Genomic DNA, 22,011 nt, shown 5'->3' with positions numbered 1-22,011 from the left:
GGGAAGGGAACATAAAGTACGAAAGTCTTGCTGAACCATGGTGAGCTGGGGGCAAGGGGTCAATAGGGTCAGCGGGATAAAGATGGGACACATCATATTTGATGTCTATCAGACTTGAGTCAACCTTCACTGTTCACTTTTTATGACTCACTGTAACCTTTTGGGCTGGAAACAATGAATCACAGTCCAGAACTGCTTAGCTGGAACTTCAAGGGAATAACCTGAATACTGAGGACATCTAGTTCTTTAAACTACATCGGCACTTTGCAGGGAAAATGGCCAGCCATGGTAATTAGTTCACTTCAGGCAATAGACTCTGTTGCTTTGCTTATTCACATTTTGGAGGCAGAAGGAGGATGCAAAATTTTGAGAGAGCTTCAGTTAACAAAAAATTGTACGAATTCTACACAACCTTGTATTTATCAGTTTAATACATAGTTGATAAATACAACATCATGCAGAATGATAATTTTATTGGTTTTATTCTCATAGAATAGACTTTAACAAGAATGTCATCTTTATTTTGCAATCTCTTCTTGATTTATATTTCCCCTTTTCTCTTACCTACAGACAAGAGCTCATTAAATAACCTATTTTGTCCTTAGTAATATAATTCAAGTATCCATTTTATATACTTCAGCCTAAATGGGAAAGACATATTATGAATTTTCACCATGCAACTCTCATGGAAATTAAGAATGAATGGGCATTAATTGCTGAAGAATGAGATCCTTATTCTGCTAATTTTGTGATAAAATATTCTAGTAAAAAACATTTGTCATCTCAATGATGATATACTAGACAAGTCAAAAATCTATCTAAAAGCTAAGCAAAGGCAAAGTTGCTGGCAACTTGAGGTGCCCGTGATGATTCTGGAATTCTTGTGTTCCTGAGTTTTTGTTCCTTCTAGCAACTCTGTGCAATGTGTCTCCTGGGCTGTGTCTTAGCGCTTCATCAATATTTCATTACATTTGTGATTTGACACACCTGAATGGATAATAACACCAATGAACAGACATTTTGGCATAAGTGCATTATAAGCAGAGGTCACAAGGATTTATTTTTAAATAATTTTGTACACAATGCCAGTGGTGCACATCTTCTGAAAAAGGTTCTTCATCTTTAGGTCTGGAGAGATAGCATCAATAGCTTTTGGAAAAAATGGTCCTTTGCCTACTATTCTCTTTAAACTGATTAAATTTTCAGTTTTATTTCATATAATTCAGCTTATTCCAACATATTAATTTAACACATGTCATCTGTCAAGCACTGTGTTGCTTCCTAGCACAAAGCTGGATGAACCTATGATCTGTGCTTGGTCACAATTTCCGCAAGGTGGGGGAAGAAGGAAAGTGGACAGGCGTGTGAATATATCAGATGAGTAATATGATAGAGAGAGATGGGACAAGAAGCACAAAACAAATAATTCTTTCTGTTGCCAAGAGAGAAGTCATGCTTTTGGCTTTACAAATAATGACTAAAATAATACTTTGGATTTTTCCTTATAAATCTGCTCAGTAAGACCATTTCAGTAAATGGCATTCCCATAAACCCAGTTGTGACACCAGAAACCTATGTGTCATCCTTGACATTCTCTTCCAACACGTCCTACATCCAGTGCCTCAGCAAGTCCTGGCAACTTTACCTGCAGACTGTATCCTCAATCCATCCACTTCTCTATTACCCACTGCTACTCCCTAGTTCAAGCTGCCATCATTTCCCAATTGAATTATTGCAATAGTCTCTCAGTTGGACATCCAGTGTCCACTCTCCCTCGTTCAAAGTCCATTTCTACACAGTAGCTAACACACTTTTAAAAAACACATATCACTCTCTTGAATAAAATCATCTAATGGCTTCTCATTGCACTTGAGATAAAATCTAGTCTCTTCTCTATGGTTTACATGATCTGGCTGCTGATTCCTTTCCAACCTCAACTCAAAACACCCTTTACCCTCACTGTGCTCCAGTGTGCTCCAACCATGCTCACATTCTCTTTTCTTTCTGAACATGCCAAGTGTTTGTTTGTTTGCTTCTTTCCCCCAAGACCGCAGGGCCTTTGCATGTGATGCTAATTAAGCCTGCACTGCTCCTCCCTCTGATCATCACAGGGTTGACCTCTCATCATTCAGGTTTCAGCTCATAGGTCACCTCCTCAGAAAGGCCTTCCATGACGATCCTGACTAAAGTAGACATTTGCATCCATGGAGCCTCTATTTTATCGTACTGGTTTATTTACTATGAGCTAAAATAATTGGGGTTTTGTTTTTGTTTATGTTTGTTTTACCAGTGTTCTGGAGAATATAAGTGCAATGAGATAGGGCCCTTTTGTTCTTGTTCACTAGCCCCACAGTAGTGTCTGTCTCACAGTAAGTGCTAAATAAGTACATGCGAATGCAGGAATAAATAAATGGGTGGTTGAAATCTACATTATTTGCTAAAAAATTCCATAGCATGGTGTATGTTGTATGGATGCCCAGACCCTCTTTGCAGAGCTGGTTTGTCTGCAAGTATCCTGTTCGGAGGTTCAGATTCACAGCCCCAGTTGGGTACAAAGTCCCTTCAGTACAGAGGGGAAAAGGAATATGTTTGGAGAGAAATCTGAGTTCCAGGCTTGAATTTGCCAATTTGCCAAGTTTTTCTTGTATAAATTCAGGTAAGAGGTGGCATAGTGTAATGAAATGAAATGTAGTAAGTGAGGCGTTTAGGCTCTAGAATCGATAAGACACGGGAGCCGAGGATGAATCTGGGAGCCATTAGTTTTTAGGTAGCTGTGTGGCTTTGGGATTTGTTACTTAACATGTCTGAGCCCCAGTTCATTCATCTATAAAAAATAAAAGAGGATATTCCTCATATAATTGCTTGAGGTTTGACTGAAATAATTCTGGTGAAATTCTGAACACCCAGGAAACAGTAAGCTCCCAGTAAACGCTTGTTATTAATGTTCTTGTCTGACAGTTTCCTCACCTGTGTAATGAGTCTAGTAATTCCTGTTCATAATGGAAGGTTTCAATGTGTACTTGATGGGAAAGGAACTTAGAAAGAAAAGAAGTTTAAACATGTAAACCATGGCTGCTTAAATCATTGTATCAGCCATTTTGGAAAGACTTAATTATGCCTTTGTTTTCTTTTGCTCAATAAATATTTACTAAGAAGCATCTATGTCCTAGCTATTGCATTAGGTGCTGGCGGTACATGAGTGATCAGGGCACTGCACATGCTTCTAAACAGCAAGTTTATAGTTAGGGAGACAGGGAAACATGCTGGTAACTGTGATACAGAATGAAGAGTTCTTGGGGGTATAGTAAGAGGCTTCGTTGGACTTTATAGAGAAGGCAGCTATGCAGCATAGTGGAGAGGGGTCAGGTGGAGATGACTTCCTGGAGAAAGTGATATACTTGAAGAAAAAAAAAAAGGCCAGAGTAAGTCAGTCAAATGAAAGGCTGAGACTCAGGGAAGAAAAAGCATTTTAAGAAGAGGGAACAGAATACATATAAATAATCAGAGTGGGGAACAGGCATAGTGGTACAAGAGTTTGGTATACAATTCAGTAGGCTTGTCTTTGAAAAGCACATGGTGAATTACCATACACTGTTACGTTATTCATCTAAATAATAAAGGTGAAATTCATATATTTTCTTGAAATATTTTTACAAAATTATTGGAAATTAAAACTTATTTCTCAAATAAGCGTTGATATTCCTGTATTTCACTGTGGTGTGAACTATGTTATTAGTATCATTAACCCAGAAGTTATTTGGATAATTTAAAACTTCTTTCTGGACACTGAATACTAAATTACATAGAATTGATTAATGAACTAGTTGCTCAACTTTCCACTCCATTCTGCCTGTATACACATTTTAAGTGAAAAAGAACAAGAAATAGATTCATTTGTTATTTATACTTACCTAAATCTACATTCTATTCTTGTTGAGCTTAGCAATGAAACTTCTAATTAGTTTTCCAAAATGGAGTCATGGTTTTATCACTTACACAAATGGAGAAAATATAGGTACCAAATGTAAAAAGCATTTAACTTTTCTTAAATTTGATTGAGACAATCAGGGTTTGTGTGCCAATAATGTAATAATTTTCCATATGCAACAGGGGACCGCAAAAGACAGAACTAACAAAATCCCTTAGGAAACTCACCATCATTCCTCAGTATTAGTGGTGTGGGTGGCCCCAGGACCTTGTGGTTTGTCACTGTATTTGTAACCACGCAGGTATAATTCCCAACATCAGACTTTTCTACTTTGGCAATATATAGATTCCCAGTCTCTTGAGAAACGAAGCGGCGATTATCCTGATAGGAAGGGTATTCATTGAAGATCCAAGCATAGCTCAGCTCTGAAAGCAAAGGAATCATCATTACAAATATGCCTTCTGGCATTGGAACACTACTGTATTCATGAAAGAAATGGTCAAGTTAGAAATTCATACTGTTGGGGCGCCTGGGTGGCAGAGCGGTTAAGCGTCTGCCTTCGGCTCAGGGCGTGATCCCGGCGTTATGGGATCGAGCCACGTCAGGCTCCTCTGCTATNGATCCTTTTTCAGCCTGCTATTAAATATAAATAGGAAGTAATCATAATCCCTTAAACATTTTAGCAGTACTCGCACTGTCAGTCATTAAGATTTTTATTTCAAGAGAACTAAAAGGTACGCTGATAGTTGATTAAAAGAAGTCCAACCTCTTTAAGTCAAGGGAATAACCATTTATAGTTTAATAAAAATGGGCCAAGCACTATGCAATACTTGCTGAGCTAATGCTCAAATTACAGACCAGAGAGTCGATAATTTTGATATGGTAAGGCTGGAAGCCACCCTAAAAACTATTTAGATCACTTCTTTCATTTTATAGATAATAGTTATTATAGTGCATCATAGCGCCACATACTTGCATAGCACTTTGTGGTTTTCAATGCATTTTACAGTTTTCCATTAACCGAGAAACTTTGGCACAGAGCAACAAAGTAACTAATCCAAACTCTTAGTCCTACTTGGGGACAGAATAATTCCTGAATCTCAATTTATTCTTCTCCCAAAGCTTCTCATTATCAATGCTAATTCTTACTCTTTTTCTACTTGTGAGGTTGAACTATTTTTTCATTATTTGAGTGAGATGGTGGTTTAATACTGCAGCAAATTCTTCCTAACACACACTTACTAACTGGTTGGCTGGTCCCAAATGTAAATGTGCATTTAAAAATATTGGCTGAAAAATTTATCATATTCATAAGGGAGTTGAGTATGAAATAGCAGTCCAAGAACAACTTTTTTGCAAATACTTATTCACCCCAAGGTGCCAGTGGGACAAGTGTGAGAGGCAGCCATACCTTAAAACATATGTTTCAAAGTTCTAATTTTTCCGAAGAATTAGGTAAAGGCTTTGTGAATGAACATGTGACCACATGCTTTCAATTTCAGAGAAGAATCCTAAATGACAGTGAGCTTAGATGATTTGCTGCAGCGAACTATTGTGCTCCAAGGAAATCAGACTTCTTCAGCTCCAGGCATTCCATGATTCCTTTCTTTCAAGTGTGATCTCCAGATTTGTCCAAAGCTGGAGAAGTGATATACTAGCCACTGGCACGGATTAGATAATGTGCCCCATTTTATCTTCAAATGTTACTTTGGTGGGGAGGGGGAGCAACCTGATGAAAAGAAGACTCTGGTTTCAGAACTAGTTAGCTGAGTTCTTACATGTCTCTCTTTAATAGAACCCTGGGCAAAAAAAAAGTTCAAATGTATGCAATGTCCTTGGAAAATGGCAGAAAGATGTCATCCTTTTATAGAGAGCACTAATTGTTGTAAAAGGCGCTTTTGTTGTTTAATACTTAGATGACTCCTAAGTGTAATTGACCTCAATAACCAGATGTGCAACAGGAAACATATTCTGCCTTAATAATCCACTGTTTACATACAAAGAAGGGGTCATGCAGATTGCTTTCTCTTTATCACTGGATTTTAACATTTCCGCAAGTATTATTTTAGAGAGAGATAATTATGTTTATATGAGAATAGTTAATCATTTTATTTACACATGTGCCTGTAATTATAAGTAACCCCATGCTGATGTCAAGAGGATACTCAGTATAAATAAGCAAGTGTTTCCCAGCAAGCTAGTCACTTCCTCAAGAAACTAAAATCCGGGGGAGGAAAGGCCCTATAACAGGTCGTGGGGAAGTTCAATTTGTATGGGAGTTTTTCCATAAAAAAACAGGAGATTTTAACAAACAACAGAGCAAACAGCACAGTACAGTGTACTATTTACTCAATATGGTGTGTGAATTTTGGGCAAACCAAGTAAGTTCTGGGCATCTCAATTTTCTCATATGAGCAATGAGGACAACACTGTCCCCCAATTAGCTATAGGAGAGTTTTAAATATAAATTACTATCTCCAAAATCACAAGGTAGAAGTTAGAAAGTAATTTACCAGCACAATATTAATCAACTCACAACTCTCCAAGGAGAGTTGTAATCAAATACACAAAACTGTATTTTCTTTTTCTAAAGACATTTTTCAAGATTGTTGCTAGTGGCCAGTGATAGCAACCTCTCTGAATCCTGTGGGAGAACGCAACTAGAAAGTTGTATGGACCATGGATATCAGAAAAAAAAGACATCTACTTTGTTATTTTTCTAATTGGAGTTAAAAAGACCAACATTCAAACCTGTATTACATAAGGGAAACCATTTAAACACTCTCACTTTCAACTTTTAACCCATAAAGTGGGGGTAATAATAAATGTGACACAGGTATGTAATGAGGATTCTTTTTTTAAAATTTAATTTTATTTAAATTCAATTAACATATAGTGTATTATTAGTTTCAAAGAGGTAGAGTTCAGTGATTCATCAGTTGCATATAACACCCAGTGCTCATTACACCATGTGCCCTCCTTATGCCCATCACCCAGTTACTCCATCCCCCACCCACCTCCCCTCCAGCAACCCTCAGTTTGTTTCCTATGGTTAAGATTCTCCGTAGTGAGGATTCTTTTATGTGAAAGCACTCTGAATCATAAGCACATCTGAATCATTATAAGTTGATCATTTTAAAAGTAAAAATAAAAATCATTCCCAATTAACATGCTGTTTGGCTATTTAAAAATAAGTTAATTACTTTGGTTTCACTACTTTTGTGACATAAGAGACTTAGTGCTTTAGCAGGAAGATACGAACAATTTTAAGCATATACTGCAGGATTTCCTAAACTGTGGTCCTTGGAATATTAACTTTTTTTGTTAATAGAAGTTGTCTCCCTCCCACCTATCCCAAATTTAAAAGGGTTACATAATCAAATGACTTTGAGAAGCCCTAGATTAAGCAAAGCTTAACAGATTTTTAAATTTATCCTTTCAGGACTTGCAAGAGATTTTTAACATCCCAAGGTTCCTCAAATTCTTTAGAGCATGTTGAAGCACACAAACCTACTTCATCATAAAATCTTCCCCTCCCCACAATCCCCTCTACACACATACCGTTTTTCTAAAATATCTCTTAATAGGTCACAAAACCTATGTTGGGAAACCCTGGACAAATGGCAATGACTTCCATTCTAGAAACATTAAGTATAATACAAAGATTATCAACTCTATTGCTTCAGTGTGGGGAGGATTGTTAAGTGATTCTAAACAATAGGAAGCAACAAAATCCTGAATTAAAATTGTAATAAGCTTCCCAAAATGTAATAATAACAGTATAACCATTTTCCATGCTGTAGAAAAAGAAACAAGCCAGTTGCCAAAACAGTCTCAAATGGATTATGCTAAGGACCGTAATTAATATCAGTTGAACATGTGACCTTTGTAAATACAGTTGAGTCCTAAAGTGCAAAGGTCATTCAAAAAGTCTTGACTGGTACACTGGTGAGATCATATTGAGGTAAATGCTGAGTCCCGTGAAAGGGGGACATCTCTATAAAAGATACCAATTTATTTTTCTTTATAGCAAATGTCACTACCTGTAAATACTGTATTTTTATTTGCTCAGGACAATTAGGAAGGATCATGAGAAATATAATGTAATGATAATGGAGACATCAAAGCAGGTAAAATGGGTAGTAAAGCTAAAAATTAGCCAATAGATCACTTGTCCTTTATTTTAAAGATATGAAAAGTCTGAAGCCTACGAAGGATAAGGTTGGAGAGTCAAAAAAGTGGCCAAGTAGATTACAGATGGTCCCAACTTTTGATGTTTTGACTTTATGATGGTATGAAAGTATGCATTCAGGAGCAATTATACTTCAAAATGTGAATTTGGATCTTTTCCTGGGCTGGCGAGATGCCGTCCTACACCGTCTTGTGATGCTGGGCAGTGGCAGTAGCCACAGCTCCCCGTCGGCCACGCCATCAGGAGGGTCCATAACTGATACGCTTACAACCATTCTGTATTCAGACACCCTTTCTGTTTTTTGCTTTAAATACGGTATTCAATAAATTACATGAGATATTGAACACTTTAGGATAAAATAGGCTTTGTGTCAGATGACTTTGCCCAAATGTAGGCTAATGTAAGTATTTTGAGAACATTTAAGGTAGACTAGGCTAAGTGATGACGGCCGGTGGGTGACATGTATGAAATGCACTGTCTTCTTGTCAGGGATTAATTAGGATGTGACCCCATCCTCAGTTGAGGAAGATCTGTATGTAATAATTCTTCTACCTATACTTCCATTCCAGTGGTCCCTTTAGGAAGCAAATAAGAGCTCTTAAAATTTGAAAGAAAGGAGCTAGTACTATTCTATCACTCAATAGCTACTCTAGTTTTCCCCTAAGAACCAATGTCTATTTTTATCAGAGCAAAAGATTAATCCATTGGGTTACATGAAATGCTATCAACATTCTGAAAAATAGAGCCAAGTAAATAAAACAAAATAAATTCTCATGTGCTGCAATGAGCAAAAATGTATCCCTCTCAGTTTGATTTCCTCAGGGACTTCCATGCAATATTTATACTTATTCAAACTTGACAGATTTCTTTTGATAAGTTTTCACACACTAATTGCTCTGGAAGTGACAGACAGTTCCTGTCCCATTGGCAATTTGTAACAACTCAGTAAACAGATACTTGGAATACAATATTTAATAGATTGTGAAGCTTCTGATGCTTGGTTGAAAAATACTGAGACTAGTGATACTTGTTAAGGAAGAAGGACCTAGTGGCGGTTTTCTGACTTGTAGCATCCAAATCTATAGGTAATTAACTATAAAACTTCACCCTTACTTCGTTCTTTTTTCCATATCTTTGGGCCAAGAGCGAAGAATGCCGGGTTATTAGTTTTCAAATAAGACATCAATCAAATAATTTTCAAATTTAAGTATTCATTGAGCAAATTCACCCTGTGATCAGAGTCCTTTGGATGGATGCTCTTAACGTGTTCCTGCTGCCAATTTCTTTCTAGTGCGACGTTATGCTTCATGACATTCTGAGTCCCGTCCCAGGGGTAGACAAATGTCAGTTTTCAAAGATGCCTTTCTTGATCCTCAAAGTTTCAAATGTGAAAGGAAACTTAGTATGACCCTGTCAATTTTACAGACCAGGAAACTTAAATCTGGAGAAACTACATGCATGGATCATAATCACACATTTGGTAAGTGGGTAGTCATAGTATTCAGAAGAGCTGATTCTGTTAGGAACCCATATGTTCCTCTCTGAATTTATTTTGGAGTTAGAAAAGATCAGTTTTCCTTATCTGTAAATTTCCTCATCTGTAAGTGAGGGAGTATAACTAGATGATCTCTAAGTATCTTTCAGCATTAAATTTCACAATTCTCTATGTACAACACTAAATCCAACATTCTGATTTGACAAATGAAGAAAGTGGGGTCCAAAGATACCCAGTAACTTGCTAAGAATCACATAGGTGGTTACTGACAAAATCAGAACTAGAAGATTTTTAATTAAAAAAAACTTTTAAGTAATCTCCACCCCCAATGTGGGGCTCAAACTCACAACCTCAAGACCAAGAATTACACTTTCTACCAACTGAGCTGCCAGAACTAGAACTTCACACACACACACACACACACACACACACACACACTACACTACACTACACTACAGTTATTTGAGTTAAGCTCTGTTGTGTAGAGGAAAGATAGTAGAATTAACAGTCAGGATATCTGGATTCTAGTCCTTATGTTGTAGCCAATTTTTGCTTTGATAAATTATTTAAATAGCATGAGTCTCCTTATTTTTAGATAGTTTTATTAATACCTAGTCTACTTTTTGTACAGTGTTGTGAAGTTGAATTTAAACTGAGATGATTCTAAGCAGATAAATGTGAAAATTGTATCTTAAGTGATTCTATAGATAAAATGGGTTAGATGAGTACATCCACTGGTTTACTTCTTGGCCAAATATTTACTAAACACCAACCTTGCACAAAATCACTGAGCTCAGCTCAGCAATGGAAGTGAACACAGGGATTAGAACCTGTGGGTAGTTTGCTTGGGCAAGGGGAAAGAAGGCATAACCCAGTTCCAAGATCCCTGGACTTGTTGTCAAAATATGTGGATTGAGTCTTGGCTCTAGTGCTTATCAGGTAGAAAGTAATTTCTATTCTATTCCTTAGTTTTCTCATCTGAAAAATAGGAATAATAAAAAGAACACTTGCCCTGCCCAGTCACAATGAACATCAAACACGTTTATGTCAACTTTTAAGACTGTGTCTTTGTTTTTGTTTTGCTTATAAACAGATTTATAAATATTTTGTCTATGAACTTAAGGAAAGGGAGATGTTACAAATTTGAGTAATGTAAGTAATTTCAGAGAAAGTAAGAATGGTACCAGAAAAGGGTAAAGGGCTGGAATAGGACAGATAGGTACCTCAATTAAATATGGGTATTGAATACTTACAATGATGACCATGGCCCTTTACAACCTACATAGGTTGCTGAAATCATGCCTATGGCTGAAAGGACCCCTAAAACAGATGCTTTGTAGCTCAGAGAACTTGGTTTAGACAAGTCTGCAGCATCAAGCAGGACTTCCCGGAGCTCAGAAATTGTTTTTCATGAGTAATTTGTGCTGGGTGGAGCAGGGATGGCATGCATCTGTCAGTTGGAACACGAGTTGCTACTCCTACACCCATGGCTGACACAGATAATTGACTCTGCCCCACCTCCATTCACCATCATTGTCAATACAGTGCTTCAGGCAGTTACCTCCAAACAATTGGTGCTGGCTCTTAAGGCCAAAACTCTTTACCATCTTTGTAGAACTGATTTAGGAGAAATGAAGTGGTGATCATGTGAGGCAAGGATTGAAAAGCCCTACTGCTAAATCCCTTGCAAACTTGTGGCAAGCACTGCTAAAAATAAGTTGCCTGACTGCTCACTCAGTGTATTCAATGATTATTTAGTTCATGCCCTTTGGTCACTCAGATGTGGCAGTGGAGGGATGGGAGGTAAGATGGAAAAAGGGACATTTTCTACTCAATATACAGACCGTGCATATTGCTCTTGTGTATAGCTACAATCTCTTCCATTTTATGGGTTACTTCTTGTTTTCTTGCCTCTATTTTATTGGGTTGATGAGGCATTTTTCTAGGCTGTAGATTTTATTTAAAATTTTGTAGGTGAAAGTTAAGGAATATAACTTGAGGGGAATTTAATGCATTGTCTTGATCATAAGCCAAATATGAGTATATGGTGGAATATATATAAAACTCATACAAATCTTAAATGTATAAGGAAAGGCTTCAACAAAATCATGTACTTGTAGCTGATTGCTTCAGGATATGCTCCCAGATTCCCAGGGGGACATGCTGATTCTTCTTTGCTCTCAGAAATATATCAGAAAAAAAGTTTGAGAAATATGGTCTAGATCTTGTGTCAGCAAACTTTCATACACGAAGGGAAGAATCCATATATTTTTTCAACAGAACAGCATCCTTTTTGTTAGCACTTTCAGACTCTTGAGTAGAGGCTGGGAAGTGATGGTGCACAGCATGGATTTAGCTTGCATAAGCGTGTGTGTCTTTTATGGTTTCGCATGCTTTAAAAACAGTAAAAATCAAATAAACATCTCCATATTGGGATTTTCTTACAACTCAAACACAACTCTCAGTTATCAGTCCTCAAGAGGAATTAGAGAGGTACAGCATAGAGTCCATGACACTAATGGTTCCGTAACTTGAGTGATCTCAGAACCACCAGAACACCTTGTTACACAGAATGCTGTGTCCCATACCAGTTTTCTAATTGGGAATATTGGGGTGGGGACCAAGAATATGATTTTGAAACAAGTTCTCAGGTGCTCCTGCTGCTGCTGGTCTGGAGATCACACTTGAAGAAACACTGCTTTAAAAGACTGAAACACATTAATCTCATTCCCTCAGGGAAACAACTGGCAGAACTGAGTAGTGGCTTCCCATTTAGGAGAGAGCAGGTGGTCTCCATTTTGCCACAGTCTCTACCAATCCCTACTTCTTACACAGGCCCAGACTTCCGGGCAGGCAATTTAGCTTGTGACCTGTTTTGGAATACAGGAGAAAGCACAAAGAAGTGGAATTGACACTTAGTTGCATGCTTTCGTTAGCATGAAAATGGTACTGGAGATATAAACATGAGCTAATGGAATGAAGGTGGGGGTGATACTGAAACTACACACAATCAACATTAGAGCTTTGCATGATTGTGATCAGCAATGGTCCAGCCCACTCAGCACAGACGAACTGGTAAGGCTAAAGCAGAGAGATGCAGCTTGAATGGACTATGATGGGCAGATAAAAATACTGCTCAGTGGAATTAAAGGGTATTTCTTTCAGTTATTTGTTAAAAATTTGGCATTTAAAGAAATCAAAGGTATCACCGTATTTTATGAAGACCTCAAATACAATATCCACTGCTCATTTGTTAAATATTAATTCCTTGAAGCATAGATAGACAGTCAAGTATAAAATACTTCAGACAATGTGAAAACTGCATAACAGTTAGAGCTATCAAAGTCCAATAACCTATTCCAGAGAGAATGACACTTTCCCTTGGGTGGGAAGTGAACAGAAGAAAATGAGATAGAACTGTTTCAGCTTAATACGTATGTCTCCTTCAAACAACGTCTTCTGCCTGATCTCAGATTCTCTCTAGGAATGTTGGGGGAAGGTACTGCTGGGGGAAAGCATATCCAATCAGTTATCCAAATCCTTTGGATTAGAATTTCAAGGGATTTTTTTTGCTTCCGTACCCATCTCACCATTACCTGTCATTGGCCTAAGAACATCCTGCCATTTTGTCAGCTTTCCAGGACAACCCACATACCACTGCCAGATTAATTTGTCTAAAGAGCAATTTTGGATCACGTTCCTCCTTTCCACACAAGTCCTCTGTGATCTCCACTGCAACTTGGATCAAATAAAATACATCAAGCTAGTAGTCAAGTCCTTCCAAAGCAGGACTTCAGATTATCTAGTTTTAGCTTTCTACTCCTCTCTCCACATAAGTCCATATTCTGGGGGAGTACTCTTCAAACTAGGTTCTGCAAAACATCAGAGGCTGATTACTTTGATTACATTGTCATACAATACATATCTATTCCCTCTGAAGTCACCTTTAAATGCAAAGATAAGGCATTGTGGGAAGGCCCTGTCCACCTGTCTTGGCTGAAGGCCGGGAGCTCTGTTTTTTCGCTTTTTTGGGATTTGCCCTTCCCAACAAAACTCTATTTTAAGAAACGTTTGTCCTGCTAAGTAGGGTTGCTTAAGGTACAGCGGAAAAACAGTCACCAATCCCCTAACATGCTCTATGCTTTTCAATTCTCCCTGACTAGGCTTAGGCATTCTCTCTGAGGATTCTCTTCCAACTTCTGCTTATCTCAACCGCTACCTTCTCCGAAGAGCCATTTTCCCTCCTGGAAAATATGTGGTCTCTTTTTTGCCTCCTGGCAACTACACAGTATTTCACATATTAAAATTCTGCTTTTCCTATATCAGAATGTTTCAATTACTTGTCTCTTCTCCAGATAACAGATTTGAGTATTGCTTGTGGACAAGAATACAGATGGCAAGGGAACATATGCTTTGTCCCTCACATTCTGTAATCAACTTAGTGAATATTAGTTGAATTGAATTGGAATTCCAAATGTTACAAGTTTCCTAGAGCAACAATTCATTACTGAACTCCAGGCCACTCCAGGCCAAACATGTTACTGAGAAAGAAGTTACCTTTAAAGAGGAGAATACAATACTTCCATCAGACCGCTGACTGCAAATCAGAATCACTGAAATTAGAGGACAGAAAATCTATAACATCAGAACCCACATTTTTCAAATCAGAATGCCTAAGCCTTTTCTCTAGAAAAATCTTTCCTTTTTTTTTCTTATTGAGTCTCTGATGCAGTTTTGCTGAGTTTACAAAATGGCAGTAAAGAAAAAGATGACTAATTCATAGTCTTCCAAATACTTAAGAGAAAGAAAGACTCAGTAAAAGCAGAGAGGTAGGCATGCAGAGATGGCTAGCCCATACAACACAACAGGCTAAATGACACGTGTCAATGAAACAAGATGCTGCCTGTGTGACCTGGCCAGAATGCAATTACTCAAAGGTGGCCGTAATCCCTGGAGTACAATATTTACTTGTAGGAGGAAGTAAACTTGTTTTTGGCAAGCTAGATTTTCATATCTACTTTTAAGTAAGACTTTATCTTATAAGTACATGAGCAGAACCACAACTTGTTTAATTCTTGACACTTTAAAACACTCTGGTATTCATTATCTCATTTGTTGCCTCTATCAGTTGAAATAAGTAGAATAAAGATCAGTTCCATTGGAGGGACAGGGAAAGTGAGACATAGGAAAATATGTGATCTATTCTAGGACCACAGAGAAAACCAGTGGAATTAGCTTTAGGATTGAAACAGGCACTTTGGCAAAGATTCCTCTTCCTATGCTAGAAGCCATTGCAATGGCCTCCTTCAGTTTAAATGAGCCAGTAACAAGGTGGGTGCAGGGGTTATCATGACTGACACTGCCAGGGCCTTTGCTGAAATAAGTACAGTGGGATATGTGGCAGGGATCACCACCATCTTGTCTGCTTTTGTATGCCACAGCACCTAATCCTGTCTGGCACTCAAGAGATGTTCAGAATTTTAGGGAATGAGGTAACCAGTTAAATCTTGAAATATCAGGGTATACAGGTCAGTAGTATATCAACATTTAAAGATATTTTCTAAGAAAGGGCTGCACAAATCATCATTAATAGAATCTGTGCTTTTTGTCACAACATAATCAAAATCTGTCTTATTACTTTAAGCTTAGCAATTTCTGGGGAGAAAGGAAAAAAATACTCAATGTGGGAACTGAAATGCATTCTCAGGAATGATTAAAAATTTTGAGTAAATGGTAGAAAATGTCAGTTAAACTATAATTATTTACATTTTTAAAAGGATTCAAGCCATAATATGACTAACAGAACAAGTTTTCAAGCAATGTCACCAACTCCCACACAAGTCACTGATACACAGCCTTTTCATTAGATTATTAAAGAATTCTACACCCTCCCCAATTAAAGATGTGATTGAAATTCAAAAGGACATTTAAATTGTGAGCCTAAATTAACTCTTAATTAAATCTGCCAAGCAAATACTAGTCTTCATCGTAATCCAAGAGGTTTTTTCCCACCTCTTCTCTGCATTTTGCCAATGTTGAACTACAAAAGCATTTGGCCTGGTGGTCTATTAAAAATAGATCTGTTCTTCCCTAAACAAAAGTATTTATTTTTATTTGTACCTTTAAAAACAAAAAAGATATTCACTGACTATAATGGTACAGTTCTACCTTGAGATGTGGTGGACAGAACCAGTGGAAAATTAATCATCCTTGAGTTTTTCTTCTCTATTTGCTTTGCCAAAAAAGGCAGGTTTATTTTCTTGGCAATACTTCTTCAATTGGTTCTCACAGTACCCAGTCATCATTCCTTAAAGGCTGGCCAGGAATCGGGATGAGTCTTGAGGTAGACCAATCCTATTACCTCATCCCCTAAGGCACAGTGATTGGTTCAAGAAGAGTCATATACACCAACCAGCCGATCAAAATCTTCTAAAATTCAAATCCCTACAAAAAGGGGCCTTTTTTCCTCAGGTTTGGAGATTCAGGGGCTGCAAAGCAAAGTGCCTTCTGCCCATGTGCAATGTGCTACTGACAAGCTGGTCTGAGAGGATAAAGCTGAGAGTGCTGACCGCAGAGCAAGCGAGTGCAGATAGTACCTGAGTTACTTGAGAGAATCACTTGGAGGGGACATTCTTGTCTTTCATGTAGTCTGCTTTTTAAAAAATCAATAAATCTGTTCACTAAAAAAAAAGTCCCTACTGGATACTGAGTTTCTGTCCTCTATGATCAAGTGTCTTGACTAATATAAACCCTTGTCATTTTTCTACTTAGAGGCTTGTCCTACCTCCCCTCTCCCTTTAGTTATGTCCTCTTCTCATCATTGTTCGTAAGTCCCCTCCAAATATCCTTTGAAAAATAATTGTATACTAATCTCCCACCCCACTCACTACCACTTAAAACTGACTCTTAGAGATAGTGGATTCTTACCAATGACGCTTGTATCTCTTTTATGGCAATATAGCAAAGACGGGGGTGGGAATGGGGAGGCAGCTTTGAGAGAAACTTTCAGAGGAAAATAACATCTGCTAATTACAGTTCTTTATCTGATGTCTAAGTCTGTGTGTGCGTGTGTTTAAATTAAATATCCTCATCTAAGGTATTTTAAGAGTATTTTCTATAACCGGTCAAGTATGTACCCTAGTATTTGGAGTTAGACATATCTCTCTGGTCCTGAGGTCTTGCTTTGCCACTTCTGTAAGACCCAGAAAGTTACTTAAATTATCTAAAGGTCAATTTTCTCATCTGAAAATTGGGGATAATAATACACTTTATAGGTGGTTGAGAGGATCAAGGGCAATGCTATCAGCGAAGTGCCTAATTATAATTAGCACAGTGTCCAGCACATACAAGCTCTCAATGTTAATATTTGTTGTTATTATTGATAAAGCAAAGATTGTAAAAAGAACTGTTTGATGATCTATATATTCGTTCAACTTCACTGAAAAGATCCATTCTAAATCATCTGCTAATATTAACAGACCAGATCAGGGTTTGTGATTAATAAAGCTACAATGACATCTTATCTTAGTAGAGTACTCATTTTTGTGAAATTATTTCCATTTATGTTAATCATTTAATTCATCTCTAGGAGGCAATATCTGTTCTCCAGGAAAGGAAAGTGAGGAACACAGTAAGTTTACTGAAACTTAGTATTAAACAAAACTAACCCCCCAAATTAAATCCTCTGACCATTGGTATAGTGCTAGTATGCTTATGCTAATAAGTTGAAGTAGCAAAATCATAACTTCAAACTAATTTGTTCTTTCGCTTTCTAGAAATTGAGGAAGTGGGCAATGATAAACACAGGGATGATAGGTAATCAACAAATGCTGTATTTGGGAAACCTAGCAGTAAAGCTGTATTTAGAACTCATATATTACAGCTCATAGCTGGGAAGTATCCTAGAGATAATCTATCATTCTCCGTTTCAGAGCAGGGAGGGTACCTAGGGAGGCATTAACCCTTCTTGGTTTTGTTTGGTTTGGTTTGGTTTGTAGTTAGCAAGTGATGAGGGCAGCACTTGGAATCCACAACCTTGTTTTTATACCTACTGCTCTTTTCTCATATAGAGCAGTAGAAAGGCAGTAGGGGAGGTGGTGTCTTCCATCTCCTTTTGCAATCTTGGCCAAATCACTTAATCTCTCTAAGCCTCAATTTTCTCACATGTAAAGAAGGGATAACCCTCATTTCAGAAGCCTGATGACCAAATAAGACCATATATGTGAAAACGATTTGTAAACAAGAAAACACGAAGCAGAAGGTGAGAATCATTATCAGACAAGGATTGCAAATAGATTTCAACTTGACTGGGGAGCTCTACCTAATTGGTATTGGCTCTCCAGAATGCTATGTTAGGGTTTTGTAGATGCAGTGAGACTCGAGGGAAAAGGAGACATAACTGATTTGGGATGACCGCCGTGGGTACCAGAGTGGTGCTGGAGACACATGTAACAAATATGTAGGGCGCTGCCTCTGCATAAGTGAGTAGTGGCTAGGACGGGAAGAGGAGAGGCTTGAATGAGGAGGCAGATGTTCTAACATACTTTTTCACCTCTCTGTTCCCATAAAATAAAAAATTCTATAAAATGGATATACTTTACAAAATCTGTGCATTGCCATGAGACCAAATTAAATAATGTATGCAAAAGAGCTCAAGATGCCTTAAAGGAACAACCAGTAGAGACGGATTAATATTATGATAGAGTTAAAAATCACACATACAAACATATCTTACTCAGAGAAAACACTCCCTTTACATGGACGAAAATAAAAGTTAATTACCCCTCTATAATAGTGGCAAAACAATACAAAACTGATGTTCTTAAGTGAATGTTAGTAAAAATACATTGTACCCACCTTCAATTTTGAGCATTTTGCCTGTCACTTTAAATTGGCTAAATGTTTGACAGATGTTCAATAATTGACACAGCTTATCTTCCTCTCTCAGGCTCTTTTCTTACTCAATCACCAGCATTTCTAGTTGCTATAGCAACTGTAAACATTAATGATTATTCCGACATGCCAAGGGGATTTCAACACATTCTTAAGTTAAAAGTTCCCTCAGGAAAAAAAAAAAGAGTCTATCCATCTCTGGAAAGATGGAAAATATTATATGATTTAAATTCCCAGGTTACTGCATATTAGAGTTAAATACACAAATCTGCTTCTATAGTTTCGCATAGGTAGTGATTTTTTTTTCTCCCCCCTGACCAACAAAAGGAAGTGTGGGGAATTGAGAAACTCAGCTTTCTTTGATGAAAGAAAAAAATAATTTATCTAGATAAATGATAAATAACAGAAGCTGGGGAGGAGTTTTGAAAAAAGGGAACCACCTAAAGTTTTGTGATACAGCACATTGTTTCACAAAGGTTTGGGGGCAGGTTTAAGTACCTCCACTTAAAGCCTCTGTGGTTTTAAGAGTAAAACTGGAATGATGATATCTGTCCTAACCACACATGTCCCCCTAAACTGTGAAATGCACAAAATACATGAGATCATACTGTGTTTTGTGAGAAAGTAAACAATAGTCTGTCCTTTGGAAGAAACTGAAAATAAACAGAAAGATAGGAACATTTACAACATTTATTTCAAGCTGGGGGCCCATGAGCCAGATGTTCTCTTTCCCATGCTTACTATATAAAAATCTTTTCACTGACTGCCAACATTCAAAAATTGAAAGATTTCACATAGAATTCCACATTTAAGTCTTCTCATGAAGAGACACAAGACCAAGCAATGTTGACCCTATATATTTTCAAGGCAATTATTGGCCTGAGATGTGCAGCAGCCAGTCTGTTTGAAGGGGTCATGTGGATCTCCACCTTACCTACATTATCTTAATCACTTACCTTCTTACCTGCCTGGCCCTTGGAGAAGAGATAGTTTTCAAACTGACAGAATCCCTTTCATACATGCATTCATTTGTAAAGCAAATCTTTCAGATTTTCATCAATCCCAACCACTCTGTATCCCTTGCTCTTTTGTACGAAGCAGAGGGCAGCTAGCATCTGTGCCTTCCCTTTGTGGAGGAGTATGGGATAACTGTGTCTGTCCCCACTGGTCACTGTATAACTCCTGAGGTCCAAGGACTAACTAGGGCAAGCTTTAATGGAAAACAAGAGGTCAAAAGAAGCCATCAAAATCTTCTTTCTTAATGTGTCGGCTTTCTCCCCCTTTAAAAAATTTTTACTGCAGCTAGATATATATAAAATTTACTATTTTAATGTGTACAGCTCAGTGGCATTAGTACATTCAAATTGTACAACTGTCACCCAGAACTTTTCATCACCCCAAAGTGAGACTCTATCCATCACATCTAGATTTGAATCATTCACTCAACAATTATTTCTGTGTGCCTGTTATGTGTCAGGAATTCTCCTAGACACTACGGAACAGAATATAGACAGTAGGGATATAGTTCTAGGGGAATCAGGTTTCCTGAATCCTGCTCATGTTTCCAGGACAGTATATCTTATGATTTATGATATACACCTCCTCTCTCCTGAAATAACTCTTCGGGGATGGGATCCTGGACAGCAAGCATCCCTTAGTATGTAGAAGATGATAACAGGGCATTGCTTGGTTTTGGTGCTCAGCTTCCCCACACCTGGTAAACTCATCCCCATTTTCTAGCAGAAATCATTTCTCCTCTACTCTTAGTAGATGCTATTATATGAGCTGGGCTTATCCTCATTCTGGCTCCATGAATGAGCACATGTTCTATGTCTACCCTATTAAAATATTCTGTCCAGCACCACCCCATAACCTCCAGTTACCATAATTAGTTGAGGGGTGGGGATATGACTCAAGCTGGAACATGAAGTCAGTTTTGAAGCTTGTGCTAAAATTATTGGGAGTGAGTCATTCTCTTTTTACTGGGGTTACCATACAGCAAGAGCCAACTTGAGGAAAGTAGAGCCAAAAGATGGATAGACAGATTCCTAAAACTATCACTTGAGAACTAAAACCTAGCTGCAGCTAATGGGAATTTTATGCCAATAAATTAGCATTTTTTAAAGCTCATTTGAATTGGATTTTGACACTTGCAACCAAAAGAATCTTGATTAAGAGAACAATGAGACAGTAGGAATAATATTGAAGAGGTTACATCATCTTAACAAGTACCCAATGGCCAAGTGTATGATGACTCCTGGAAATCTGTTCTCAAACTCTACCTTCTTAATTCTGTTTGAAACAAAAATTATTCCCCTTGCCCCTGACTAATTCTGTTAGTACAGGACTGCCCTAACACATCCGTGGCTTCTCTGCTTTGATTCTGATTCCTCTGATGTCTATTTGGCCTCATTCTAACTGAAAAACATGTCATCTAAAAGCTTATGCTGAAATTTTAGATATAATGTTGCATCTGCCAATTGTGAGCAGGGTGATCTTGGGCAAGTCACTCAACTCTGGGTTGTTCTAGTAGTCAAGTCGGCCCTGTAAGAGTATGGTGATGGGGAAGTCAGGCACATTGGTATTTTCTAGGGGTACCTCTGTAGCTGATCTCTTCTGATGGATGATGAAGATTCAGGACAGAGGGTAAGGATGGAGTGAAGGAAAGTCCTTCTCAATGAGGGCTCTGAGCACAAGCATTCGATGTTCATCTGTTATTTACTAGGTAACCAGGTGTTGGCACGCTCTAAGCCTACACAGGACAGACACAAATGACAGTAAATGGCACATGGCTTGGTTATCCTGCAAAGGAGGGCATGTGGCACAAAATTATTTTCAGCCAGCTTCACAAACACAGACATGCCAACATTAGCTATAAGGGACAAGATGCATATAATTTTAGCAATCCTGCCACCCTTCAGATCACGAATTGCTAGGTCAACATTGATTAGCTGACTCTCTTTTATGATGCCTGACCCTAGATGTACTTGTTCAGCTTGTGGCAGGAGTCTGACTTTTTCTGCTCTCCATGAGCTTCTTAACTAAGACCTGTTGAGCAAGGGGTGATCTCAGTCTTCAGTGGATCTGTGCTTGTGGGTAATTGCATGTAGGCCTTAGTGACATCTAAGGTGATAGGTGTCAAGGTCATAGTTCAGCTATCGGAAGGAACTGCCAAGTCTAGCTCTTGAAACATTTCTCTTTTCCCTCCTGAACATGATAGAAAGATGAGAATAATAAGGGTGTAATAAAAGGATTCATACCAGAGAACTATGATCAACAAGCTGAGAGTATATAAAAATGGGACTGATCATAAGAAAAAAACATGAGCACTCATTCTATACAGCAACACTTAAAACACATATGCATGAAATACTTGGTTAACTGAATTTAAAGAGGCATTCCATGATAAAACTACGTGGACAAATATGTTGGGGAAATAACAGGTTGAAAAAAATTGGGTACATTTCTTCACAATAGGACTTCTCCAAATCCTTGAGCTGCAAA

The 22,011-nt window shown here is 37.9% G+C and overlaps 1 protein-coding gene across 6 annotated transcripts in view; it reads right to left on the bottom strand.

Annotated features, from left to right (window-relative positions):
* The window catches only part of CNTN4 (contactin 4), a 901,169-nt gene that overhangs the window by 175,647 nt on the left and 703,511 nt on the right, over nucleotides 1–22,011 (bottom strand). For all 6 annotated transcript variants that reach the window (XM_034658663.1, XM_034658662.1, XM_034658661.1 and 3 more), the window contains one exon: nucleotides 4,156–4,353. In XM_034658663.1, the coding sequence (XP_034514554.1) occupies nucleotides 4,156–4,353 (198 nt within the window). The remainder of the gene's footprint in view (nucleotides 1–4,155; nucleotides 4,354–22,011) is intronic.

Source organism: Ailuropoda melanoleuca, chromosome 4 (genome assembly GCF_002007445.2).
Source record: "Ailuropoda melanoleuca isolate Jingjing chromosome 4, ASM200744v2, whole genome shotgun sequence".
NCBI classification, from domain to species: domain Eukaryota; kingdom Metazoa; phylum Chordata; class Mammalia; order Carnivora; family Ursidae; genus Ailuropoda; species Ailuropoda melanoleuca.
The sequence above is the reverse complement of the archived record's forward strand: the minus strand, read 5'-3'. Positions and strand labels throughout refer to the sequence as shown.